The 23358-nt window shown below is 38.8% G+C and overlaps 1 protein-coding gene across 2 annotated transcripts in view; it reads right to left on the bottom strand.

The window, feature by feature from the left end:
* Window positions 1-2028: 2028 nt before the first annotated feature.
* B4GALT6 (beta-1,4-galactosyltransferase 6) overlaps window positions 2029-23358 on the bottom strand; it is a 79222-nt gene continuing 57892 nt past the window's right edge. The window contains exons 6-10 of one of the 2 annotated variants that reach the window (XM_046672051.1): window positions 16285-16472; window positions 12908-13030; window positions 12526-12627; window positions 7938-8066; window positions 2029-2228 (exon numbers count right to left, since the gene is read on the bottom strand). In XM_046672051.1, coding sequence (XP_046528007.1) covers window positions 7940-8066; window positions 12526-12627; window positions 12908-13030; window positions 16285-16472 — 540 coding nt within the window. In that variant the 3' untranslated portion in view covers window positions 2029-2228; window positions 7938-7939. Of the gene's footprint in view, window positions 2229-7937; window positions 8067-8419; window positions 11951-12525; window positions 12628-12907; window positions 13031-16284; window positions 16473-23358 lie in introns of those variants that run through there. The other variant, XM_046672050.1, reaches the window with a different exon arrangement.

Below are 23358 nucleotides of genomic sequence, written 5' to 3'. Positions count from 1 at the left end.
AGCACATTAAATATTGAGAGAAAGGCAAGCAACTTGTTTTAGTTAGAGGCTAGATATTTCATATCGAGTGGCAGCAGACTGAAGGGTTATGCTAAGAAGTGAAAGAATCTGAGTAATGGGGAAGCCAGCGAAGGTAAAGAAGGGTAATGATCTGATCTGATCAATGTTTTCTAAAGCCCAGTCTTGTGGCTGGAGTAGACTGAATGAGGGGAACCTAAAGGCTCTTAGAATTGTTCAGTGGAGGGGTGGGAAATTCCATTTATATTTTATTTTGTTTTAATTGATACCTGATAAAACAAATGGAAAGGAAAAGAAATGAATTAGATGATTTTAAAATCCCCTTCCTGATCTAAAGTTCTGTGGTTTCATGATCCCTATTCAATTTGTTCTCCCAAGGGATTGGTAATTATACTTTAGCTTCTAGGCCTAGAGTAAAAAATGACATTTACTCCCAGGAAATGACTTATAAAAGAAGTTTTTAGATAAGTAGCTACCAAAAATTGTTATTAAAAAAATTACTCAATTATTTCCTCGAAAGTATACTAATAAGCCTTTGGATAGCTTTTATTTCCTTACAAAAGCACACTATAAAAGCAGTGCCATAGTCTTTGTAACTTAGAAGCAGCAAAACCCTTCGGACTTAGAATAACAATTAACGTTCTTTTTTTTTTTTTTAACTTCAATAAATTGTTGGACTTTGAGGTTAAAATCTAGTCAGGAATTTGTTTCCAGAAAGTTTTTTATAAGATCTGTAAATTCTGGGGTTTATAAAATTTCTCATCCACTGCTTCTTATTTCACTTTCTTGGACTCTCAAAATTCTCTTAACCACTTCCACTTTCTGATTTATCTTGAACAGGCCGCATTTAGCTTTTTCCTTTCTGTCGTGGAACCTCCTTTCTGTGGCTTCTCAATCCCTCCTCACTTTCAATCCTTCAGGACAGTTGTGAGGACTCACAGTGAGGTATTACATGGAAAGAGCTTAGAAAGTGTCTGGCCCATTACAGGCAGGTAAGATGTGAACTATCTATGTGAAACTTTATAAACTGACATTATCCTACCAAATATTCAAAAAACTTGTCAGAATAACTGTCTCATTAAACGGTCTTTCATAAGTCTTCAGTACCTTTTTCTCTGGAACAGTAACAATTTTTGATCCAACATAAGGAGGAGGAAGAGAAAGGGGCACGAACCAAGGCAAACTGTGCAGCTTCCACCTCAGCCTGTCTGGGCCGCGAGCAGCGTTTCTCCAACTTCAGTGCACATCAGAGTGGCCCAAGGTCTACGTCTGTTCAAAATGCCCCATGAGTCTGCCTCAGCTGCAGGGCCACATTAACCATCTAGGGAGTGTCTACGGCCACGTTTTTCCATCACAGCTGCATTTTAGACTCAGTTGGGAATATTCTGAAGAATACCCAACCCAGACCAATTAAATCAATTCTCTGGAGGTGGTGCCCAAATGTGATTATAATTTACAAAGCTCCCCAAGTGAGTCAAACGTCAATCAGCATTAAGACCCACTCGCTGAGGGTGTTGTCCATTTAACCAGTTCCCAAACCCTGGGGAGCCCCGGAATCAGCTTCCCAGGACTTCCTAGACAAGGAATGAGGAGGACCAGATGTCTGGGGACTCGTTCCAGAATATCCGTAGTGCCTCAAATCCAACTCAAACTGAAACTGTTTCCCCTGAGATTTTACATTCTATTGTCTTAGAGAAAAGCCAATTTTAAAAAACCCAATCCATATTGTAAGGGCTACAAGTGAAAAACCTTTTACTTAACAAATATTTATTAAATTCCCATTAGGAGTGCCAGGTAAAGATGAAAAAGAAATGGTTCTTCTCCTCAAAGACATCTCACTCCAGTAGCGCTATTTTTACGTAGGTCTGAATACGCATGATTATGAATAGCTTGTCACTTTGATCAACATAATCAAAATTGATTTTAATGAGGTCAAAAACCTTTCCAAAAGAGAAATGGAGTGTCTCAACTAAGGGTCGTTTGATTTAAGAAACACAAACTCAGTCCAGCTAACTTGAACAACAAAGATTTATTTAAGGATTCATACGTATCTCACAGAACAAAAATGGAACGGACACAGCTGGGCCTCACCAGGGGCTGGCTCTGGAAAGCCATCAGGAACTGAAGTAACCACATTTTTCTGTCTCCGGGCTGCATGATTCCCAATATGAATCCTCTTCATTCTCTTTGCAAACCAGCTTCTCTGCTCACTTAATCACAAGGATGGAAATTTGGGCTCAGCCCCCTGGCCCCCAAATTAACTGCCTCAGTCCCTGTGTTCCTTCAAATTGCTGAGAATCTGGCAGGCTTATCCTGACCATCGTTGCCTTCTCTCTGGGCCAGGCTCTACCCCTCCTCCAGCAAGCTGTGGCCAGGAAAGCTACAAGGTGTGGGAACTCCTCCTTTGAGGAGGTGGTTAAAGCAGGTTCTCTGGGAAAGGACCATGGGCAGGGCTGCCAAACCCACTGATATGTCCATGAAAGGGTAGTTATTACCTTCCCCACATTAACAATACAAAGCAAACTGTGTACAAAAAAGAAAAATGCACAGTGAAAATAGGAAGGAAAAAGACCCAGCAGAACATGCAGATATGGCATTAGTGACATTTACATAATGCAGCAAGAACAAGGAGCAAAGAGGAATCACTTTCTTCATACTCGCTAAGGTTAATCATTAGTTAATGAAGAACAAACTCACTAAACATTTGTTCTCCTTTGTCCAAATAATTTTGAAAATTTGCTTGTTTAAGATTGATTTTAGGATTTGTTTCTAAATTTCACTTTTTGATTATGTAAAAACATTGACAAGGTTCCAGTTCCTAACCATATAAAATCATAAAGAACCAGTCTCACTGCCATCCCTGTGTCTTCCACCCCACTGCCACCCTCCCCACCACATCACCATTTTTACTAGTTTCTGGTTTGTCCTGCAAGTCGCTCTTTTGTACAAAGAAACAAATACATGCATACATTTTTATTTTCTCTTCTTTCATTCACAAAATGCAGCATTTAATATAGTGTGTGAACCTTATTTTTTCCCACAGGACACCGTCAGCCTGGAAACACATCCATATCAGAACACAGAATTTGTGCCCCCATTTTACGTGGCTGCAGAGTGCTCCAGTGTGTGGGTGACCAGGGCCGATTCAACCAGTGCCCTCTACACAGACGCTCGGGTGCTTCCGATCTTGTGCTACTCTAAGCTACACACCTCCAGGAATAAACGAGTACATATGTTGCTTCATCTCTATACAGATGTGTCTTTAGGATAGACACCCAAAAAAAGATTTCTGGGACAAAGAGTAAATGCTTTAGTAATTTTGCTGGATATTGCTAAATTCCCTTCCAGAGGGGTTGTGACATTTTGCATCCTATGTACGAGAGCAGCTGGTTCTCCACAGCCTCACCAATAGTGTTGGTGAAACTTTTGGATTTTTGCCAATTGATAGGTCAGAATTGGCACTTCGATATAGTTTTAATCGGCATCTCTCTTATTGTGAGTGGAACTGATCAGCTTTCACGTAGGACCCTTTACCTCTTTTTTAATTGAAGTTTTTAGTTTGAGGTAATTGTAGGCTCACATGCACTTGTAAGAAATAATATGGAGAGATCCCTCATACCCTTTCCACAGTCCTCCTCCCCAGTTACACCTTCCAAAGTTATAGTGCAACTTCACAACCACCATATTGACATTGACATAGTCCAGATACAGAACACTTCCTTATTTTCCTTTTTAGATCACATTTTTATGTGAGTTGGACAAGATGGGGTAAACACATTCCATTTTCTTCTCCCACTAATGACCAAACAACAACAACAAACACACCCTACCAGAAGACTCTGAGAAGTGGAGTAAAGGTGAACTGCCCAAGGAGACCCAGACTCGAGGAACACCCCAGCTGAGTTCCCAGAGTTCTTTTCTCAGGCCCTAAGTATCCCAGCCTGGGTGCTAGAGACAGCTGCAAACCAGAAATGCTGATAGGAGCAGATCAAAAGAAAAAAAAAAACGCCTCCCAAGAAAAGCCTGCTCTCTGTAGCCTTAGACCCAGGAGAGCACAGGACAGCAGGCAGGTGAATCACAGTTGGCTATTCTCCAGGACACCCTGATAAAAGCCAGGGCAGGCCCCAACCCCACCGGCAGCAGAGGTGGGTGGAACGGGTTCTCCCCTCAACCCCCACCCCCTCTGCGGGAACAGGAGATGCCAGCCCCTGTGGGTGGAACTCTGTGTGAACTGCTCTCTTCTTATGTGGCCTATTGGAGATTTTGCCCATTTTTCTATTGGGTTTCCAAGTAGGTTATAAAATATTTAGAGGGAAAAGGGGTTGGCCCCTTGAGAAGCCCTAGGAAAGCATCTCCCTTAGTTGGCTATAGCCTAGGTGGGGGAAGGAACTGTGTTATTCATCCTCATGCTCCCAGCACAGCACAGTGCTCGAGACACAGCAGGTGCTTAATAAACGCCAAAAAATACTCAGGTGGGAGAGATGGGAGACAACGCTGCCAGAAGTTGCTAGCCAGGTTGAAATACTGCATAACCATCCTATGCAAAATGACACTTAGACGAGGTCAAGGGATAAGAGAATAATGAAGGAGTCTGGTTTCCATAGTGACCCTCTTCTGCCCGAACAAAAGCACTCACAGCATTTCATAAAGACTCCAGGGAAATTAATAGCCACCAGGATTTTTTCTGATTCTAACAACGGTGGTGGAGAGAAGAAGAAAGGAAAAGAGCAGGTTAAGCGAGGGAAGAAAGGGAGGGAGGCCTGTTTAAAAGAAAGTCAGGATAATTCTTGGAAATGAGCTAGTTATATTTTAAAAACTACCTCAGATGTAAATTAATACCTTCTCTTTGATAAGTCAAAATGCTGTTTTCAGCATCTGCTCTGGAACTCTTTCATTGTCACATTAGTGTCTTGCGACAACATTTAGTTTGTGGAGTGACTTTCACTTTCCATGTTTGACTTTTTTTAAATTTAATATTTTGGCAGTGAATTCTTTACTATTGTTTATTCCTGTATAAACTATATTAATTTATTTAGTTTAGTAAATATTTTTCAATTTTAAAAATATGTTGAGTAAAAAGATGAGCCTGGCACTCTATTCAGACATATTTGTAGGTGGGTCAAAACCCATTTTGACGATGGCCCTTAATAGTCATAATTAAGGCATTGATCCTACTTAACACAGTTCAGTAAGTAGGTATGACACATGTATTAATGGAACAGCAATTGAGAATGCCGTGGAGTGTTCTGCCCTATTAGACGGCAAATAGAGTTCCTCTAACAAAGTCACTCATGCGTTGAGCACTGTGCTAGATGCTGCGAGTACAAAAATGAATGATGCAGACCACTGCTCTCAAAGAGCTAACAGTCTTAGAAAAAGCAAATGTGTAAACAAATAAATGTGAGAGTGTAAGACATGCTTTAACAGGGTTTATGTACCGTAGGGGTGGAGTGCAAGGGAGTGAGTGGCAAATTTTACTTGGGTTGGCCTGAGAAGGCTTCCACAGGAGCTTGATGAGTCTTAAGAGATATGAAGTAGATCCTCTGGTGAATGAGGGTAGAAAGGATGGTGCGCAAAGGCAAAGGGGCATGATGCTGGCCACTGGAAGTAGTTTACAGGCAGCCAGAGAATTATAAGGGCATAAGGTGCAATAGGAATGAGAGGTGAGGTGGTGGTCCTGGAGAGGCAAGCAGAAGTCAGATCATTAAGGACCTGGTATGAGAAGCAGAAATATGTGCACCTTATCCTGTAGGCAATGGGGAGCCACTGAAAGATTTTAAGCAAAGGAGTATTTCAAAAGACAATTTCTGTGGGAATATGGAAGACAGATTCAAAGAAGACAACATACCTTTGTAGAAAGAAAAGCCTGGGGAGGATGCAGGTAGCTGTGGAGACAGAAGACCAGATGGATTGGAGAGAGACTTAAGAGGTGGAGTTAATGTTGACAGTACAGACTAGAAAGAGGGATGATGACTCACAGATTGGTCCTTGAGTTACTACGTGGATGGTAAAAGAAGAGAAAGACTAGGTTTGGCGGGATATGATAAATTCAGCTTAAGACATGCTGAGTGTTAAGTTTCTGTGGACAAGGAGGTGGAGATAAGTGGATAAAGTGGATCAGGAACTAAGAATTCTGAGCTGGACATACGGCCTGCCAGTCTCCTACATACACTGGGGGAGACCACGCAGTTAAATAAAGCTTTGCAGTACAGAAGATCACCTGCTGTACATGGCTATTTAAATTTATTAAAAAGTCAACGAAATTAAAAATCCAGTTCCTTACTAGCACTATTCACATTTCAAATGCTTAATAGCCACACATAACTAGTGACTACCATGTTGGATAGGATAGTCTTAGAACATTTCCATCATCGTAGAGTATTCTACTGGACAGGGCTAGAAAGCAGTCCTCGAAGAGGGGAAGAATGGAGTCTTCCAAGGAAACTGAGAAGAGTATAGGTAAAAAAGCCAAACCCCAAAGCCAAGGTCGGAGACAAAAAGCAGGATCCCAGGCCCATGTGGACATTTACGTCTCTGGTTGTAAGGCTGAGAGCAGGCAGGGGTGACAGAAGGCCTTCCAGGAGCCGAGTACTAGGGGCTTTCCACGTCATCCACCTGAAGCCGCACACCCCTCAGGGAAACAGAACCTGAGCTCCATTTGCTACACTTCTCAAGACTGTTACTGTCAAATTTTATTGTGCACTTTTGCCAGTTTTACTAATTGTTTACATACATTATCAGGCATAGTGGAATCAGCACCTCCAATTCCCAGTAGAATTAAAGAATGCAGTATCTTCTTTAAATATGACCCAGGACAATTTGCATGGAAAAAAGCTTGTTACTCTAAAGCTGAAAACTGACTTTATCTAAGTTTTTGCTTAGTGTGTCAGGCACTGGGCTCAGTGCTCTTATTAGGATTAGCTTATTTCATCATTTCAACGACCCTCGGGTAGTTCCTATCATCCTCAATTGGGAGATCAGGAAACTGAGAACCACAGAGGTTTAAAAATTTGCTAAAATTTCACAGCTAATGATAGGGAATCCCTGAATTCAAACTCACATCAGTCTGATTCCAGAGTCTTTGCTTATAACCACCACCTTCCACACAGCCCTCCTGTAAATTAACTGCAAATCCTCAAGGTCTGTCGCAGCAGAGTGATTACCTCAATCAGCCTTCTGAAGTATAACACTTACAGCTGAGAAATACTCTGGGCCTGGAGAAAAGCTGACCCTACAAAGCTCTCTATTGACCTAAGATTGCATTAGCGAAATGTAAAACCGTGTCTGCAGAGGACACAACTGAGCATCTCATCTGAGGGTAGGCAGGTTTCCAGTTGTTTCCACTATGTCAGTTTTACACGCAGAAGACAGTAAACTCCTTGAGGGCAGGTAATGTCTGATACCTCTCAGAGATCCTCCAGAGCACAAACTTAAACTGATGGAATTGGGAAGATTAAATTAGCAATGGAATTCAGGTCCACCAATATGTTATGGGAATGTGCTAAGATTCAAGTTTCATTATTCAACCTATGTATTTTTCTTCTAATTCTAGTAGAGTTGAGGGACATATTGCTATCTTTTCTGCAGTCACTTAAATCAAGAGCAATACAGTACATGTTCCTTAAGAACAGCCTTCTCAAATCAAACAATTTTGGTCCAGAATATCTCCATAACCTTAAATACATGTTTAAAGACAGCACAAAAAAATATATGAGATCATTAAATTGAGTAGGCATGTTTCATCAGAGACACATTAATATCATAGGTAGGAACCTGGAGCAGACCAAACCAACTCAATTTTACGGCTCTGCATGATTTAAATGATTAAATGATTATGATTTAATGACTGGCTTTATTTGTGATATGTAGTGACAATATCCCAGTAGCTCATACTATGTATAAAAATCAATAATACTTACAATTAATTATGCAAATAATTTAAGTTGATAAAAGTCAAGATCGCACAGTCTAGTCCCAAATACAAATCTAGTCCCTGGTATCTTTGAGACCTGACTTTTGCCTTAAAGATCTTCAATACTACTTGATATCTGAAAAACAAGAAGGGAATTGACCATAACACGCCAGCTTAGTTTACTGAAGTTGTGTAGGGAGAAGACAAGCTATGCTAAAAATGACTTCTTAAATATTCATCTTGATACAATAAATTACTAACTGTATTGATGAAAAATATTTAAATATTACAGTGTCTCTTCCGAGGTAAAAGCTGTATTTAACTGAATGTTGCAAAGGCAGAGCTGTGATCCCCTTATGATCATGTTGCAATCCTAGTGCAACCAAGGTATTCATCAATAATTCACTTGAAATTTAGGAAAACAAATACAACAGCAACAAAAAACCCAAAAAAGTTCCTGAGAGAAAATAATTACATCATCACACAAAGTCTTTAGAACATTATATTTCATAAAAGACAATGATAAAAAAGTACAAACATTTCCATGAGAAGCAAAAAAAAAAAAAATGAGAGTATAAGAAATTACTAGCATTTATTTCAGTGCATTTATGTAGAAGCCTTTCAGATCTTAATAAATAAAATAATCTTAAGTACACTTCCTCTTTCTGATAAACAACAGGATGACCATTTTAGTTCTCTCAATTGGCATACTTGCAAATACAAGGCAGTAAATTTAGAGTGTAGTATCTATGTGAAAAGTACATAAAGAAATATAACAGAGAGAAGCAAAAGCCAAATAAAATGACAAAAAATCTCCTTTCACTTGTAGGGAGCCTCCAAAAGAAGGAGAATATTGTATTGGATACTCTTCCATTTTGTTTTAAAATGGCTAACAATGTCTTGGCTGGGAAAGGAATATATGCAAGTTTTTAACACATGATTTTGTATTTACATAATATTGTAAATAAAGTTTTCTTACCGAACACCTTTTCACAAAAGAAAAACAAATTTAAATTTAGACCAAAAAATTATTCATTAAACCTTAGTTTTGGCAAAGTTTTAAATGACTATCTCCAGTGTGAATGAGACATGATGTTACATAAATGTGCACACTTCTCCCTTTTTTCTTCTACAAACAGGCCATCCATCATCACTTCTTTGTCTAGTTGAAGGCACTGTATAACTTTCCCAGTAGTGCCAGAGGGACCTCGTAATAACGCTATGTCCACATATATGTTTCCTGACCTTGAGACTAAGAAAGACAACAGATAAGTTATCAGAGGACGTCTTCCTAGTTTTAGAAAGGTTTCAATTTGCCTGCCTTGATTTCTTTAGAAACAATGTAATACTTTTTCTGTAGACTTCCCTAGCATTTCTTCTGATGGAGGGGGCCATCAATCCCTGTTCACTAATAAATCCACCCAACATAACTATAAAGAAGATAGTTTGCATCTGCAATATATCTGTTATTTTTTATGGAATAGATTTATTTTCACACAATGAAGACAAGTGGGCAAAGCTCCGTCACTTTTATGGAAACATATAAAACTCACTATTCATAGGCAAAAATCAATTTTAGGCCTGCACTTAAAAACAAAAGCAAACTAATGAGATGGTTTTCACAGGATGACACACCATATTCAAAACTGAAAAAAAGCAAAATATTCATGGCCCACTCCTAAACAAAAATGATTATTAGATTTAATCAAAGAAAATAAGGCAGATACTAGTAGAACTGAGTTTCAAAACTGTAAAATGTACATCAAAATAAAAAGATTCCAAAAGTAGGCAGCTCCACATTAAAAAGAGAAAAATATATTTTCCTAATAAGACTCAGGAACAACCCTAATTTTCCCCATGACTGAAAAACTGAAGTATTCTTGGGTTAATTATGCAACTATGCCCCTACTATCTTTATCTTGTTAGTGATCAACAAACGTTAACTTTCCCAATCTACTTTCTTTCATTTCATCGAATTAACCACATTGGCTGTGAGAGACAGAAAAGAACAGATACATAAATTAAGAATAAATATCTTACTTTTCAGAAGGTTTGATTTTTCATTATTTTGAGTACCAGCAAAAAAATGAAAGACAAACATTTTGGAACTATTTCTAAGAAATAAATGTGGAAAAATTCTGCTTGGTATCATAACAGAGAGCTACCAGTTTTCTCAAATAAGAATTTCAATTATTTTATAATTTGGCTTGTGGTCATCCTTGTTACCAATATTGCCACAGAAAATGACACTTCAAAATTAAACTTACAATCTGAGATAAATAACCTTACTTCTGTTTTAGGTGAACAATCCATGAGGCAAATGTTATCCAAACATCTCTCATTTATAGATTTCCATTGTTCTTTACTGTTGTTAAAGATTCATTTTATAGACACACAATTTTTTGTTTTAAATTTGTGAAAATATCAAGACATTTTAAAGAATCTTTGGTTAACAATAATTGATAATTTTCAAAATAAGGATATTGTTTGGTTTTGCCATGAAAACTTCATTCAAATTTAAGATAAAGTAACATAATGTCAAGTCGTAAGATCTGTTTTCAAAGAAGTGTCTTATAACATCAATGCATTTAAATAACTGACTATGTGTTTTAATAGAATTCTATTAAATTATGCTCTGAGTGAGATTTTAATAATTAACACCAGAGATGTAACTTCTTAAAAATGAAAAAATTATGTATAGTTCAAATGAAATTGACCAACATCAAAAAGGATCTCTTCCAAACCTGAAATTCTAAGAGTCTGAGGATTAAACTTAAAATTTGTTATCTACTAAGCATTTATCTTCATAAAAATAGAACATTTAATTTCTTATCTAATAGTAGAATTCATTTGTATATTATAAGTACTACTGGATTTTCCATAACTCATTCTTTTAAAAAAAATTGCTTTGAGTTTTTCAAGATGAAGATTTTTTTGGCTCTTCTGAACTGGAAATAAAAGTGCTGTGCACTATGAACTAACTAAAAAAAAAATACAGTGTATAAACACACACAACCTTAGGAACATTTTTTGAGGCACAAAATCCCTGACACTTACACCAGAGGTACATGAAAGACATTTAGCATAAAGAGGTCCTTTATATCATGTCACATCACAACTTTTAAGATTTTCTCGGTAATACTCATGCAATATGCATAAACAATGTGGTTGTGATTTAGCAAAATCTGATGAGACTGCAAGCAAGAAAAAAAAACAGGCAGGAAGAAAAGCGTTTAAGCCCTTTCTTCTTACCCTTTGAAACACTAGGAAAGCTGTGACTTCTCCCACACAAAAGGCTGAAGGTCTAAAGCTCAAAACTAGTATAACAGTTTACTCTATTAGTTGGCTGTCAATTATTGACAGTTCCTTCATTTGACACAAGGGTTAACCTTTTTTAGTGACATAAATTTACACTGTTGTATTCCATGCAAATAAAAAAAAGTCTATAAAAGTCCAATAAAGGCATAACCAATCACATGCAAAATTGCAACACATCTTATTTTTCAACAATTTGAACACATTAATTTACATCACATATGTACAAAATATGTTTAAACGGAAATAAAGCATTCTCTTGAATTATAGATTTTAGTATAAAAATTTTCTCTTTGTAGGGAGCTCTCTTAACTTCCAGACTTAAGCAATGGCATGTGGTCTCTGCAGTGCTCACCATGAGGGTGTGTCACAGAGTAGAGGATGGGTGGGAGAAGACTGACTGTATATAACCCCACACTGTGAACACTGAGGACTGCTGGCTCTTCTTCTCACAGAACAGGGCACCGCGACACATCCATTTGCTGACCTCCATTAAGAGCGCACTCCAAGTTTATAATCCAGCATTGTGGTCTATCTTGCCACGAGAGCTATGTCTTTTAATAGTCTTCGATTGGAGCTAACTCTGGCATGAGGTTTACAGATATATTTGTATACAACCTATCAACCAGTATTTTTGGCGTATATATTAAATTGTTCAACCCATCGATGTACTGACGCTCTTTTGAATATCTTAGTAATTTATACCTATAGCATTAGAGAAAAAAATGAAAAGTAATGGAAACATGCTCAAAAAGAAAAACTGATGAGGAATATGCTCAAGGTCATTCTTATAATTAAAGCATTTAAGCAACTTTTGGTTCTCGTGCATAATTAAAAATCTTTCTAAACCATTCTCTAAGACAGCATTTTTACTAGGCTTAAAATGCCACCTGAAAAAATTATTTTGCACCCTTACAACTTAAGACATCCTCAAGAAATAAAAGGTGTTATGTTTTACATTAAGGAAACACTTTTTATATAAATAGTTAACTGGGCTCTTTAATACAACATAACTACATGTGTATTTATGCATATAAATATATGCATATACTTGCATGTATTTATGCATATATGCATAAATATGTATGTATACGCATGAAGAGATATACATGCATATCTCTTCAAACAAGCACAAAAATGCTTTACTTCTATAAAGAAAAATGATACCAACAGAAAATTCCCTTCAGAAGATTTTTTTGGGGGTGCCATGAATTTTTAAAAATCTTTCAAACATTAAATAATTTTGAACCTTTGGTATCTGAAGATGCTATTAAACTTACCGTCCTAAAAACTGGACTTCACCTCGATGATGATGAGGAATAGACTTGTATTTCCCTAAGTCTCCCTCAGGTCTTGTTACATTATATCCAGCATAGTGAACTCTACAATACAATATATGGAAATGAAAATATAAATAAAATCCGACATAAAAATTGATTACATGAGTTCAATTTAAAATGCAAAAGAATGCTCTAATGCATGTATTGTCAATAATTTCAGAACACACTCAATGAAAAAAGGGAGAAACACAAAATAAGATTTAGGAACCTCAAAAATTTTCCATCTCAAAGAATCTTTGCTTGAAATAGGAAAGTACAATTTACCTAGTTGAAAGGAAATTTATAGGAATTCTATTGTTAAGCAATTTGTACCTCAACATACCTATTCCAAAGGTCATCATCTTCTCCTCCCCATCCCCAGAAGGCATTAGGAAAACCATTGATCTTCTGAAATTGCTCCACTGTCAGTCCACTTACACCACCAAAAAACTCTTTATATGGAAGACTAAAAAAGAACACAGAATACAACATTCTAAAAATGAAATCAAAACAGTTGACCATATGAATCAAGTTGTCAGTCTTTTATGTGCGCTCTGCACATTTACCATATAAACAACTATGTTGATTAAATCATATTCTGGGAAATGTAAAGTATACCAAGAAACAAAACATTTTTTTATTCCAGTGAAACAAGTACATCTAAATGTGTTACATAAAACACTTGTGGTAATTGAAATTTAATACTTAGTATTGTTACTTTATAAGACTGAAAACCCAGTGTTCAAGAATTGTATATTTTCACACCAAAGTAAACTTGATTAAATACATCAATAGCTGTCAATCCAATGTTAGATGTTGCTAAGCTAATAAAATTTTCTAATTTAACTGAACTTAATTATAAATGCATTATTTACTATACGGACCAGGATATATATAATTAGTAAAGGCAAGTCTAGCATTTAATTTTGAAATGACTAGCTGCCTATTCCTATAATGATCTTATCTGTTTGGATTATACTCCCCAAATACTCATGATATTTATATTTATTTTTAATGTATTAATATTTAAAGAAATAACTTTTTTTATTGAGATATAGTTGACATATAACGCTGTAGTAGTTTTAGGTGTACAACATAGTAATTTGATATGTATATATTGTGAAATGATTACTAAAATAAGTCTAGTTACCATCCATCACTATACATAATTAGAAAATTCTTTTTTTTCTTGTAACGAGAGCTTTCAAGATCCACTCTCCTAATTACTTTCAAACATGGAACACAGTATTATTAACTGTAGTCACCATGCTGTACATTTCATCTCTAGGATTTATTTATCCTATAACTGGAAGTTTGTACCTTTTGACTCCCTTCACCCATTTCACTGAACCCCTAAGCCCACCTCTGGCAATTACCAGTCTGCTCTGTATCTATGAGTTCCATTTTCTTTTTTTGGATTCCACATATAAATGAGAGCACACAATACTTATCTTTCTCTGAGAAATAACTGTTTAAATTTGGATTTTATTTTCTTTGCCTTTCCTTAACAAATAACCCAACGAATCTGTAAAACTAAGTTTATTCGTTTAGATATAGATTGATTTTCTGGCTGTCGTGGTAGCATCCCCAGACTCGTGGTCCTGAATGACTCCTGTGGCCCCAAATGTGCTGTTGGAGAGTAGGGTGCAGAGCCCCTTAAGAAGCCAGAAAGTGTGGAGGGCCAGCAGAGAAAACACGACCCAGCACAGCATCTGCAAAGCAGGCTGAGGGAAATCTGGCCAGAACTATAGCAGAGCTGCCTCAGAGAGAGGGAGGGAGCAGAGCTCGCTGTTTTCAAGAGACTCTTGGGCATTCCCTGTAAGAAAGAAGCGCCATTTGTCAGTTGGGATCTTTGTGGCCACAGAAGATGGGAGAAGCAGCTCCTGCAGGGAACTCTAGGGTTGCAAGAGAAAGTAATCTTGGCCCGACCCTGGGTCAAAGGCACCCCAAGACAGTAACAGCAAAACTGACTACAGAGACAACCACAGTGTCCCAGGAGACCTCACAAGGCTCGCACTTGTGAAGTTAGGATTCTTGTAATGACACAGGTTGGGGTTCAATAGGGCCAGTAAGCACTAGTGGCACTGTTGTGTTTCCCACACCAGTTGGATTATTCTTGCCCAGGCTAGTGGTTTGAGAGAAACCTGAGATCAGTAGATAGGTAGATATTGGGGAGGTGGGGGTGCACGCACGCATGTACACACATTCCTTGACACATATAAACTGGCAAGTACGTTAATTCTATTTAGTGTTTTGCTTAAGTGGAAACAACTGATTGCACTATACCCAGAACTGAAAAAGATCAGTTATCTATTATACTTTCATTTTATCAAAAGAACAGAAAATTGAAGCTCGACAACCAAAAATCACTACTACTAGCATTTACCTTACACTGTCCAAAAGGAGAAAGACACTAATCTGGGGACCTGACCTTTCTGGTCAGCAGCCATCAGAGTGCGGGCACCACTGTGGGGCAGGGATGCTGCATCAAGCCTCACCCCGTGGCCTGACATCTATGCACTCTCCAGCCCATTCCTTGATCTGCCGCCCTTCTCCCTAAGCTACATTCTAATTTCTATTCAAACTTCCAAGATACCCAACTGACACTGGGATTAATCTGGGTAGATACGAATATTTTATTCATTAGAAATTAATATTTTCAAGTAAAAAGATTAATTTAGAATTCTTAGTTTGTATGACCTTTATGATATTTTTTAGTGAAAATCAATTACTCTGAATCTAATTTGACTCTAGCAGGCTGACCAAAAACTGAGTTTCTGGAAGTGCTAAAAATCAGATCCTGAACCTGGATGACCTTCCCAAGGTAAAGCCAGACTTGGAGTTCAGGTCCTGTAGTAGTAAGGAAAAGGTTTTCTAATGATGACAACAACCAGCAAAATAAAAATTGGTGGCCTTTCCTGTTTCAGTGCTGATTCACCTGGCCATGTCACTGATGCTTTTTGCCTCACTCTACTGTGTAGCTCCGGCAGCAGGCAAAATTGTGATGTAGGCAACCTCCCCCCTGCTCCAGGCTATTTTCTCTTCTTTCCACTTTCATTAGCCAATGAAAACCGTGATCTCCTTCCCAAATTAGACCTGCATGCTTTAACGTCAATTTAAGTTACTGTCACAGTTCCAATGACTGTTTACATTTCAAGATATCTCCAAACAGAGAATGAAAAAATTTGTTTCTTATTATTAAAGGCAAGTCAAGAATTCATAGCTTAGGAAGAAGATACACTGCAGAAGAGAGGGCCTACCCTGCACTGAATCATCACCAGGAGAGGGCAAACAGATGGGAGCCAACAAGAGCTATGTACCTACATGGGGCAGGCCCAGCATACGCAGTCTCACAGCAGCCCCATGGATGGGCTCCACTACTCCCATGAACGAGGAAATCAATGTTCAGAGATATGAGTCCTAAGACAACCAAGTCCTATGGCTGTTAAGTGTGAAAAGCAGAAGTTAAATCCACATTTGCTTGACTGTAGAAACCAGGCTCTCTTTCCCACAACTCTACACTCAAACCTCTGTGTGAGGAAGTACCTAGATGCACGACAAGCAACTGAACATCCTGGGTCCCACAGAGGACGGGCTGGAGTTAAAGATACTCTAGGCTCTTGAGTACTCTCAGAACCAGACACGTAATGCTGCCATCATTTCAATGCCACAATTTTGCAAATATATGGTACGATATCAGGAAAATGGCACATTACTTACATATACATGTATTTATCCAGCTTTGCTGCAAAATGACGTGGCATTTCTCCACATCCGTAATAGTTTCTGTCATTTTCGGGCAGATGATCCACATCATGGAAAATTACACAGTCCCAGAAGCTGTCTTTCATGGCCTCTTTGAAGCCCACATTGAAGAGCATTGCACGGTTAAAAGGTTGTGTGCCAGTCTTCACAGAGAGAAAAACAGACATGTACTCAGACTTTGTCACCTGACTTTTTCAAACTTCTTGAATCATGGTCAAATAAGAGTAATAAATATATCCAAATCAAATAGATAAAATAATAAACATATGTCAGGATTTTCAAATATACTGTTAAAATATTTTATACTTTAGTAATATACAAGAAAACAAGGTTATTATCTAGTCCATTGGCAGACCACAGTTACATAATGATGTAATTCGTATTTCTGTTTTACTTAAAATATATCAGGATATAGATTATTTATGACCAGAAAAAAATAAAGCCATTAAAAATAATAGAGGTTGATTTTTTTTTTTTTAGGAAGATTAGCCCTGAGCTAACATCTGCCAATCTCCCTCTTTTTGCTGAGGAAGACTGGCCCTGAGCTAACATCCGTGCCCATCTTCTCCTACTTTATATGTGAGACGTCTACCACAGCATGGCGTGCCAAGCGGTGCCATGTCCATACCCGGGACCCGAACCAGCGAACCCCAGGCTGCTGAAGCAGAACATGCGTACTTAACCGCTGCGCCACCAGGCTGGCCGCAAGGTTGTATTTTTTTTTAGTGAAGCTTTCCACATGCTGTGAAGACTCAGAGAAGCAGGAAACTGCAAGTAACTCAACAAGTAGTAACCCTTCCCTCATAAAACCAGGCCGGGAGGGCTAACTCTGCATTACTAACGCTTCTAATAAAGACAGGGACATTGTTAGAGACAAAAACAACTGGAACTCATTACACAAAATCCAACTTCCTTTATTACAACCATTTTCTTTTATTAGTAAGGCAAATACATTAAAGTGACCGAGAAACAGTTCCTATTTTCATTATTCTTGCTTATGAAAAACACCAAGAACATTTTAAGGAACAAAAAAATGGATACTTATTACACAGAACCCAACTTCCTATATTATAACCACTTCTCTTTATTTATGAGGAAAATTATCTTGAGGTGCATTGGCAATAAAAGAGTTTCATTCTGTATCCAAAGAAAATTAAAGAGCGTTTACCTACTCCTTAGCAACATTTGTCAAAATCATTTCCAGAATATAAAACAAAAAGGGATCATGACAGAAGTGAACGAGATACACAGTGTAGTCATCACCAGAGTGCTGCTCAAGACGAGAAATTACAAATTTTTAGTCCTGGGAATACATTAACTTGAGGTAATAGAGATCACTTTCCTTTCTACAGCTTCTTTCTTCTCCAGTGAAATGGAGAGAACAAAAAGAGAAGGGGGTTAAATTATAATGTTTCTACTGTTACATCAACATCAGCTTTAACTAACTATTTTCCTTCAAGGTTTTAAAAAATTGTTTTTATTAAATGTGGACATAATACTTACTGGCTTATAATAAAAATAAGAAGTTCTATGTCTCACCCAGCTTCACCCCTGAAAAGCAATATACTGCAACTCTTCTAGCGGTTTATTCTAGAACTTATCCCCACATTTGAAGGTAATGAGAGTTTTGATATTTCTTTGCTTCAGTAACTTTAGACATTGTCATTGACTTCTTATCATGGTCCTGAGGACTTTTATACCACCACACTCAGTGCCCTCCACTCATTCTCCCAATATAGTTATATCCTAATTTTCTGTTAAATCAATAGTATTTACACTATTAAGACTGCGTAAATATTTCTTGAGTGCTGAGTGAACTGCAATTCTGTTTTCTTTCACAACCTGGAATTAATAACTGTCTTTTGTCTTCTTAGTTTTCTATATATCTATTATTACTTTGTACAAAAGCTCCAACAGATACCCCCTAAACTTATTAATAATTGATGTAATCATACAAACACACCAAATCATCTATCAATTCCTTCTTCACCCACTAAGCCCAACTCCAACTCCCACCACCCTTGACCCTTGCTTCAGCCTGGCCTGGTCTGACCACGTGCAACTATGATCCTGGGACTCATCTTTCATCCCCTCCATCATCCATGTCTTCTACTGGGCTTTCTCAACTTGCTGAGACACATCCTTAGGCAGCTTCCTAAGTAAGGGTTCAGTATACCCTCACACTTGACTGATTTTTGGCTGGGTAAAACAATCTAGGTTAAAAACACTTTCCCCTAGAACTTTAAAAACATGACTCCACAATCTTCTAGCCATCAGCATTGCTGAGAAGGTTCATGTGATTCTGACACACAATTGTTGGTAATTTTTCCTACAGAACCTTTTTGATATCTTCTCTTTTTAAATTGTATTATAAAATTTCAAAATAATATGCTTCATAGTGGATCTATATTTTATTCATGTGTACATGCAGGCTTCTTTAATCTGAAGACTCATGTCTTTGCTTCTGGGAAATTTTCTTACTTTATTTCTTTGGTCATTTTCCCCCACTCCCCCGCAATTTTTTCTGCTATATTTTCCCAGAATCCTGATTAGTGAATGTGTTAGTTATCAACTGATGTGTAACAAATCACAGCAAAACTGTATGGCTAAAAAAACAATATTCATTTATTATGCTCACAGCATCTGTGGATAGGGAATTCTGACAGCACAGCAGAGATGCTCTATCTCTGCTCCATGACGTCTGGGCCTCAGCTGGAAGATCTACTTCCAAGGTGGTTGACTCACATGGCTGGCAAGATGATGCTGGCAAGTCGGCTCCTCTCCACGGGGCTGCTTAAGTGTCCTCATGATGTGGCAGCTGGCTTCCCCAAGAGCCAGTGATCCAAGAGACCAAGGCAGAAGCAGTCATGTCTTTTATGACCTAGCCTCAAAAGTCCCACACTGTGTGGGGCCGACCCAGTGGCCGAGTGGTTAAATTCACGTGCTCTGCTTCAGCAGCCCAGGGTTTCACTGGTTTGGATCCTGGGGGTGAACCTAGCACTGTTGGTCAAGCCATGCTCAGGTGGCAACCCATACAGCACAACCAGAAGGACCTACAACTACAATATACAACTATGTACTGGAGGGCTTTGGGGAGAAGAATAAAAAAAAAGATTGGCAACAGATAGCAGCTCAGGTGCCAATCTTTAAGAGGAAAAAAAAGTCACATACTGTGACTTGGCAGTTTGGTTGCCCATGCAGGTCAGCCCTTATTCATTGCAGGAGGAGACCACACAAGGGCCTGGTTACAAGGAGGTGAGGATCCTTGGGGGTTATCTTGGAGGCTGGTTATGCCTGTGACATAATGGTACTCTTAGACTGATCTTCTTAATTTCCTATGCTTTGGTTCTATTTTAGGAGTTATTTTCTTAAGTTTATATTCCAGCTGTTTTACTGAAAGTTTTGTTTTAGTTACCACATTTTCTTTTTCAATAACTTTCCTGTTCTGATTATTCTTTCTTTACGGGTGTCTTGTTTTTGTTTCACAGATTCATTATCTTTCCTTCATTCCGAGGATATTATGAGTTTTTGTTGTTGTTCATTTCCTTTTCCTTTTCTCTTTTTAAGATTGCCGCTATTCTCTCCAATGTCTCCATTTTCTACACTCTGTTTTTGGACAGGTTTTGTCTCCTCTTGTGGAGGCTTTCTTCAAAATCTGGGAACCCTTGGCTGCCCATTCAGGTTTGACAGTAAGGCACTAAAACGCTGAGGGGAATCCCCACATGTGCATGGAAGACTGTGGCCTATCACTCTTGACTCAAACGCATACACCACACACATACACACGCATGTGCATGTGCCCAAGCAAATCCCTAAAGCAAACTAAAACAAAATACAAAAGCCCCATTTCTCTTCCCCAGTGTTCTACACAGCCATAGCTCAGAAAATGGCAACAGCCTCATGCAAGACAAAAACCCTGGCATCACCCTTAACTGCGCTTCCTTGTTCACGATGCACATCCAATTCATCAGCAAATAATATCACTTTTGAACCCAAGACAGCCCAAACCCAAGCACCGCTTACCTCTTCCTCCACTACCACAGCAGCCCAAGTCAACATCTTCTCCTACCTGGACAACTGGAAAAGCTTTCTAACTGTTCTTGTTTCAGCCCTTGTCCCACTCAATCTGTCCTCTGCACAGTCATTTTTTTAAAACATCAGTTAGACCCTGTCATTCCTCCACTCAAAACCCGTCAGTGTCTTCCAACCTCACGTGGGATAGTCCAAGTCCTCACCGGGCCTGTTAGGCCCCTCACTATTGCTTCTCACCCACTCTCTGACTTCCTCCCTAACATTATCCTCCACTCATCTCTCTAGCAACACTGACCTCGTCACACAAACACACCACACCCTCTCCTGTCTTGCCTGGAATGCACATCCCCCAACACCAGCATGCCTTGCTCCTCACATCATTGAAGGCTGCTCCAACCCCTCCTCCAAGAGGCCTTCCCTCAACACTCTGTATAACAGGGCACATCGCCCTGCCCTTACTTTGCTCTCTTTGCCCCAACTCTTCGCCCTGAGCACCACCTGGCACACCTCACAATCATCTACTGCCTCTCTCTCCTCACAAGAACAGGAGGGGCCTTACCTGGTTTGTTCACTGCCATATCCCCCTTTTTGAATAAATGGAAGTGGGATTTGAGGAGTTGATAAAGTGATAAGCTAGCCTTATCTGACTTCTAAATATTAGATCAAGCATCTTTTTCCTGGAGCTAATCTATTTCTCTAATGAAGACATCACTCACGTTCTGCCTCAGTTGGAGGAGCTGGGGAGATTCATACCTAACTGCTGGCTTCAAAAAGCCAGAAAGGGAAAAGGCCTGAGAGTCCCTTGGGCCTCCATGCAGATTACTTAGCTCCTCTGTTTTGAGGCCCCACAGCATAGCTGTGTCAGCACAGTCAGGACCTTCTCTCCTGTGCTTTCTCCAGAGGATAAACTTTTCATTTTCTACAAGATACAACAGAGTAATCACTTGGCAACACAAGCAAAGATGAGGAACCAGGCATTTGATTGTTTTGTAATCAAACTTTTAAACAATCCCCCCCCCCCCGAAGCTTTAGCCCATTGCTTCAGTCCATCTTCTGTGACATCTTCCAAATGCCAAGATTTGCAGGGTTTGTCCAGCAAATTGACTCAACCCTTGTCACAACCACCCTTGACGAGTATGTGGGTTTGAACTTCCTCTACTCTGCTAAGAAAGTTGCCAGTGCTCCATCTGCTTCCTGACTTCCAGAAATGTGTTGAAATCTCTCAACCACTTCCGTCTCTTTGTCCTTGTGGTTTAATAACTTTTTAAAAGTTTTTTTCTTCCATTCTCATTTTAGGAGCTTAGAAAGGAGAAGAGGTAAATGTGTGTACAATCTTCCATATTTAACTAGGAGTTCTAAGCTGCTCTTCAATTGCTTAGCACTTCTGGGCACCAGTCCAGCAGAAAAATTACTCTTATACTTCATATGTCGTAAAGATGTTACTAGCTCAAAATCATATACTGTCAAATACATGGGCCTGAATTAATATTGATCAAGGCTGAAATTCAGACTTAAGAGGTTTATAAAATAGGGATCTTGGTTGCTCTGCAAAGATTTCTTCATCACATACACAAAATAATTCAACAGTGCTGGACTCTTGGGAGAATATGCTTTTAAAATCACAGAAGCAGATATTTCATCTCACAACACATAACGGAGACTGAAGTTTGAAAAAAAAGGAACTAGCAGTTGGTAAAACTGACCTAGAAGTTTACAGCTATGACTATCATGAAGGCAGCTAAAAATTTTGAGTTGTTATCAGGTAAAAAAAAAAGTCAATTTTCAGAGAGGGAGGTCAGCATCATGGCAGTGTGAGCTACCCAATAATCTCTCCCCTCCACGATAGAACGAAAAGGACATTCATACTCCAACAAAGGACATCCAAACACAACACAAAAAACGTCAGAGAGACATGCAGCCATACCACAGAGGATGGAGAGGCTGGACCCCCCTCGGAGGAGATGCAACAAGGTAAAAAAAAACTTCACTCCCTCCCCTAAAGACTGCGATCTGAGATCACAGGAGGCCACCAAGAGGGAAGGAATGGGGCAGGGGACATTCGTTCACAAGAACATCAAGGATCCCTGGTGGGCTCCTGCAGTCTAGAGGGCTTCCCTCTATGGGGATGAAAACTTTCACAGGGGATGACCTCATCAAGGCAACACCCCAGGAGAGCAGACAGCAAGGGCAGAGCGAGAAAACTCTGAAAGTATGCAGGAGAAAGCACCCCTCCCCTCACCCACCCAGTGCCAGTTCTACTGCCTGGGATCTTGTGGAAGGCAGAGGGCTCAGAATATACGGCTCTTGACCACTACCCAGTGGCAATAGGTGGTAACTTTGACCAACTAACACCAGGATGCAAAAAAACAGAGCCACTCCCTCTAGCAATATCAAACATTATATTAGATCTCCAGACCAGAAAGAAAATGACAAGTACCCAGAAATCAGTCCTGAGGACACAGAAATATGTAATCTAAATGACAAAGAATTCAAAATAGCTATCATCAAAAAACTCAACTAGGTAAAAGAGAGTGTAGAGAACAATTTAGCGAGTTCGGGAGCTACTTCACAAAAGAGATTGCAACTATAAAGAACAATCAATCAGAAATATTAGAGATGAAAGACACAATGGAAGAAATAAAAAATATGGATTCCCTGAATGCTCAAGTAGATACCATAGAGGACTGTATCAGTATAATCGAAGATAGACATGTTGAAATGCTCCAGACAGAGGAGGAGAGAGAACTGAGGCTAAAAAGAAATAAAGTCTCTGAGAAATATCCGATTCAATTAGGAAATGCAACATAAGAATTATAGGTTCAAGAAAGAGAAGAGAAGGAGAATGGAGTAGGAAGCTTGTTCAATGAAATAACAGCAAAGGACTTCCCAAACCTAGGGAAGAAGATGTAAATTCATGTGGAAGAGGGTACCAGATCTCCTAAATATGTCAATGTAAAAAGAACCTACTGCAAGGCATATAGTAGTGAAACTGGCAAA

The sequence above is a fragment of the Equus quagga genome, chromosome 9, assembly GCF_021613505.1.
Source record: "Equus quagga isolate Etosha38 chromosome 9, UCLA_HA_Equagga_1.0, whole genome shotgun sequence".
NCBI lineage: Eukaryota > Metazoa > Chordata > Mammalia > Perissodactyla > Equidae > Equus > Equus quagga.
The sequence above is the reverse complement of the archived record's forward strand: the minus strand, read 5'-3'. Positions and strand labels throughout refer to the sequence as shown.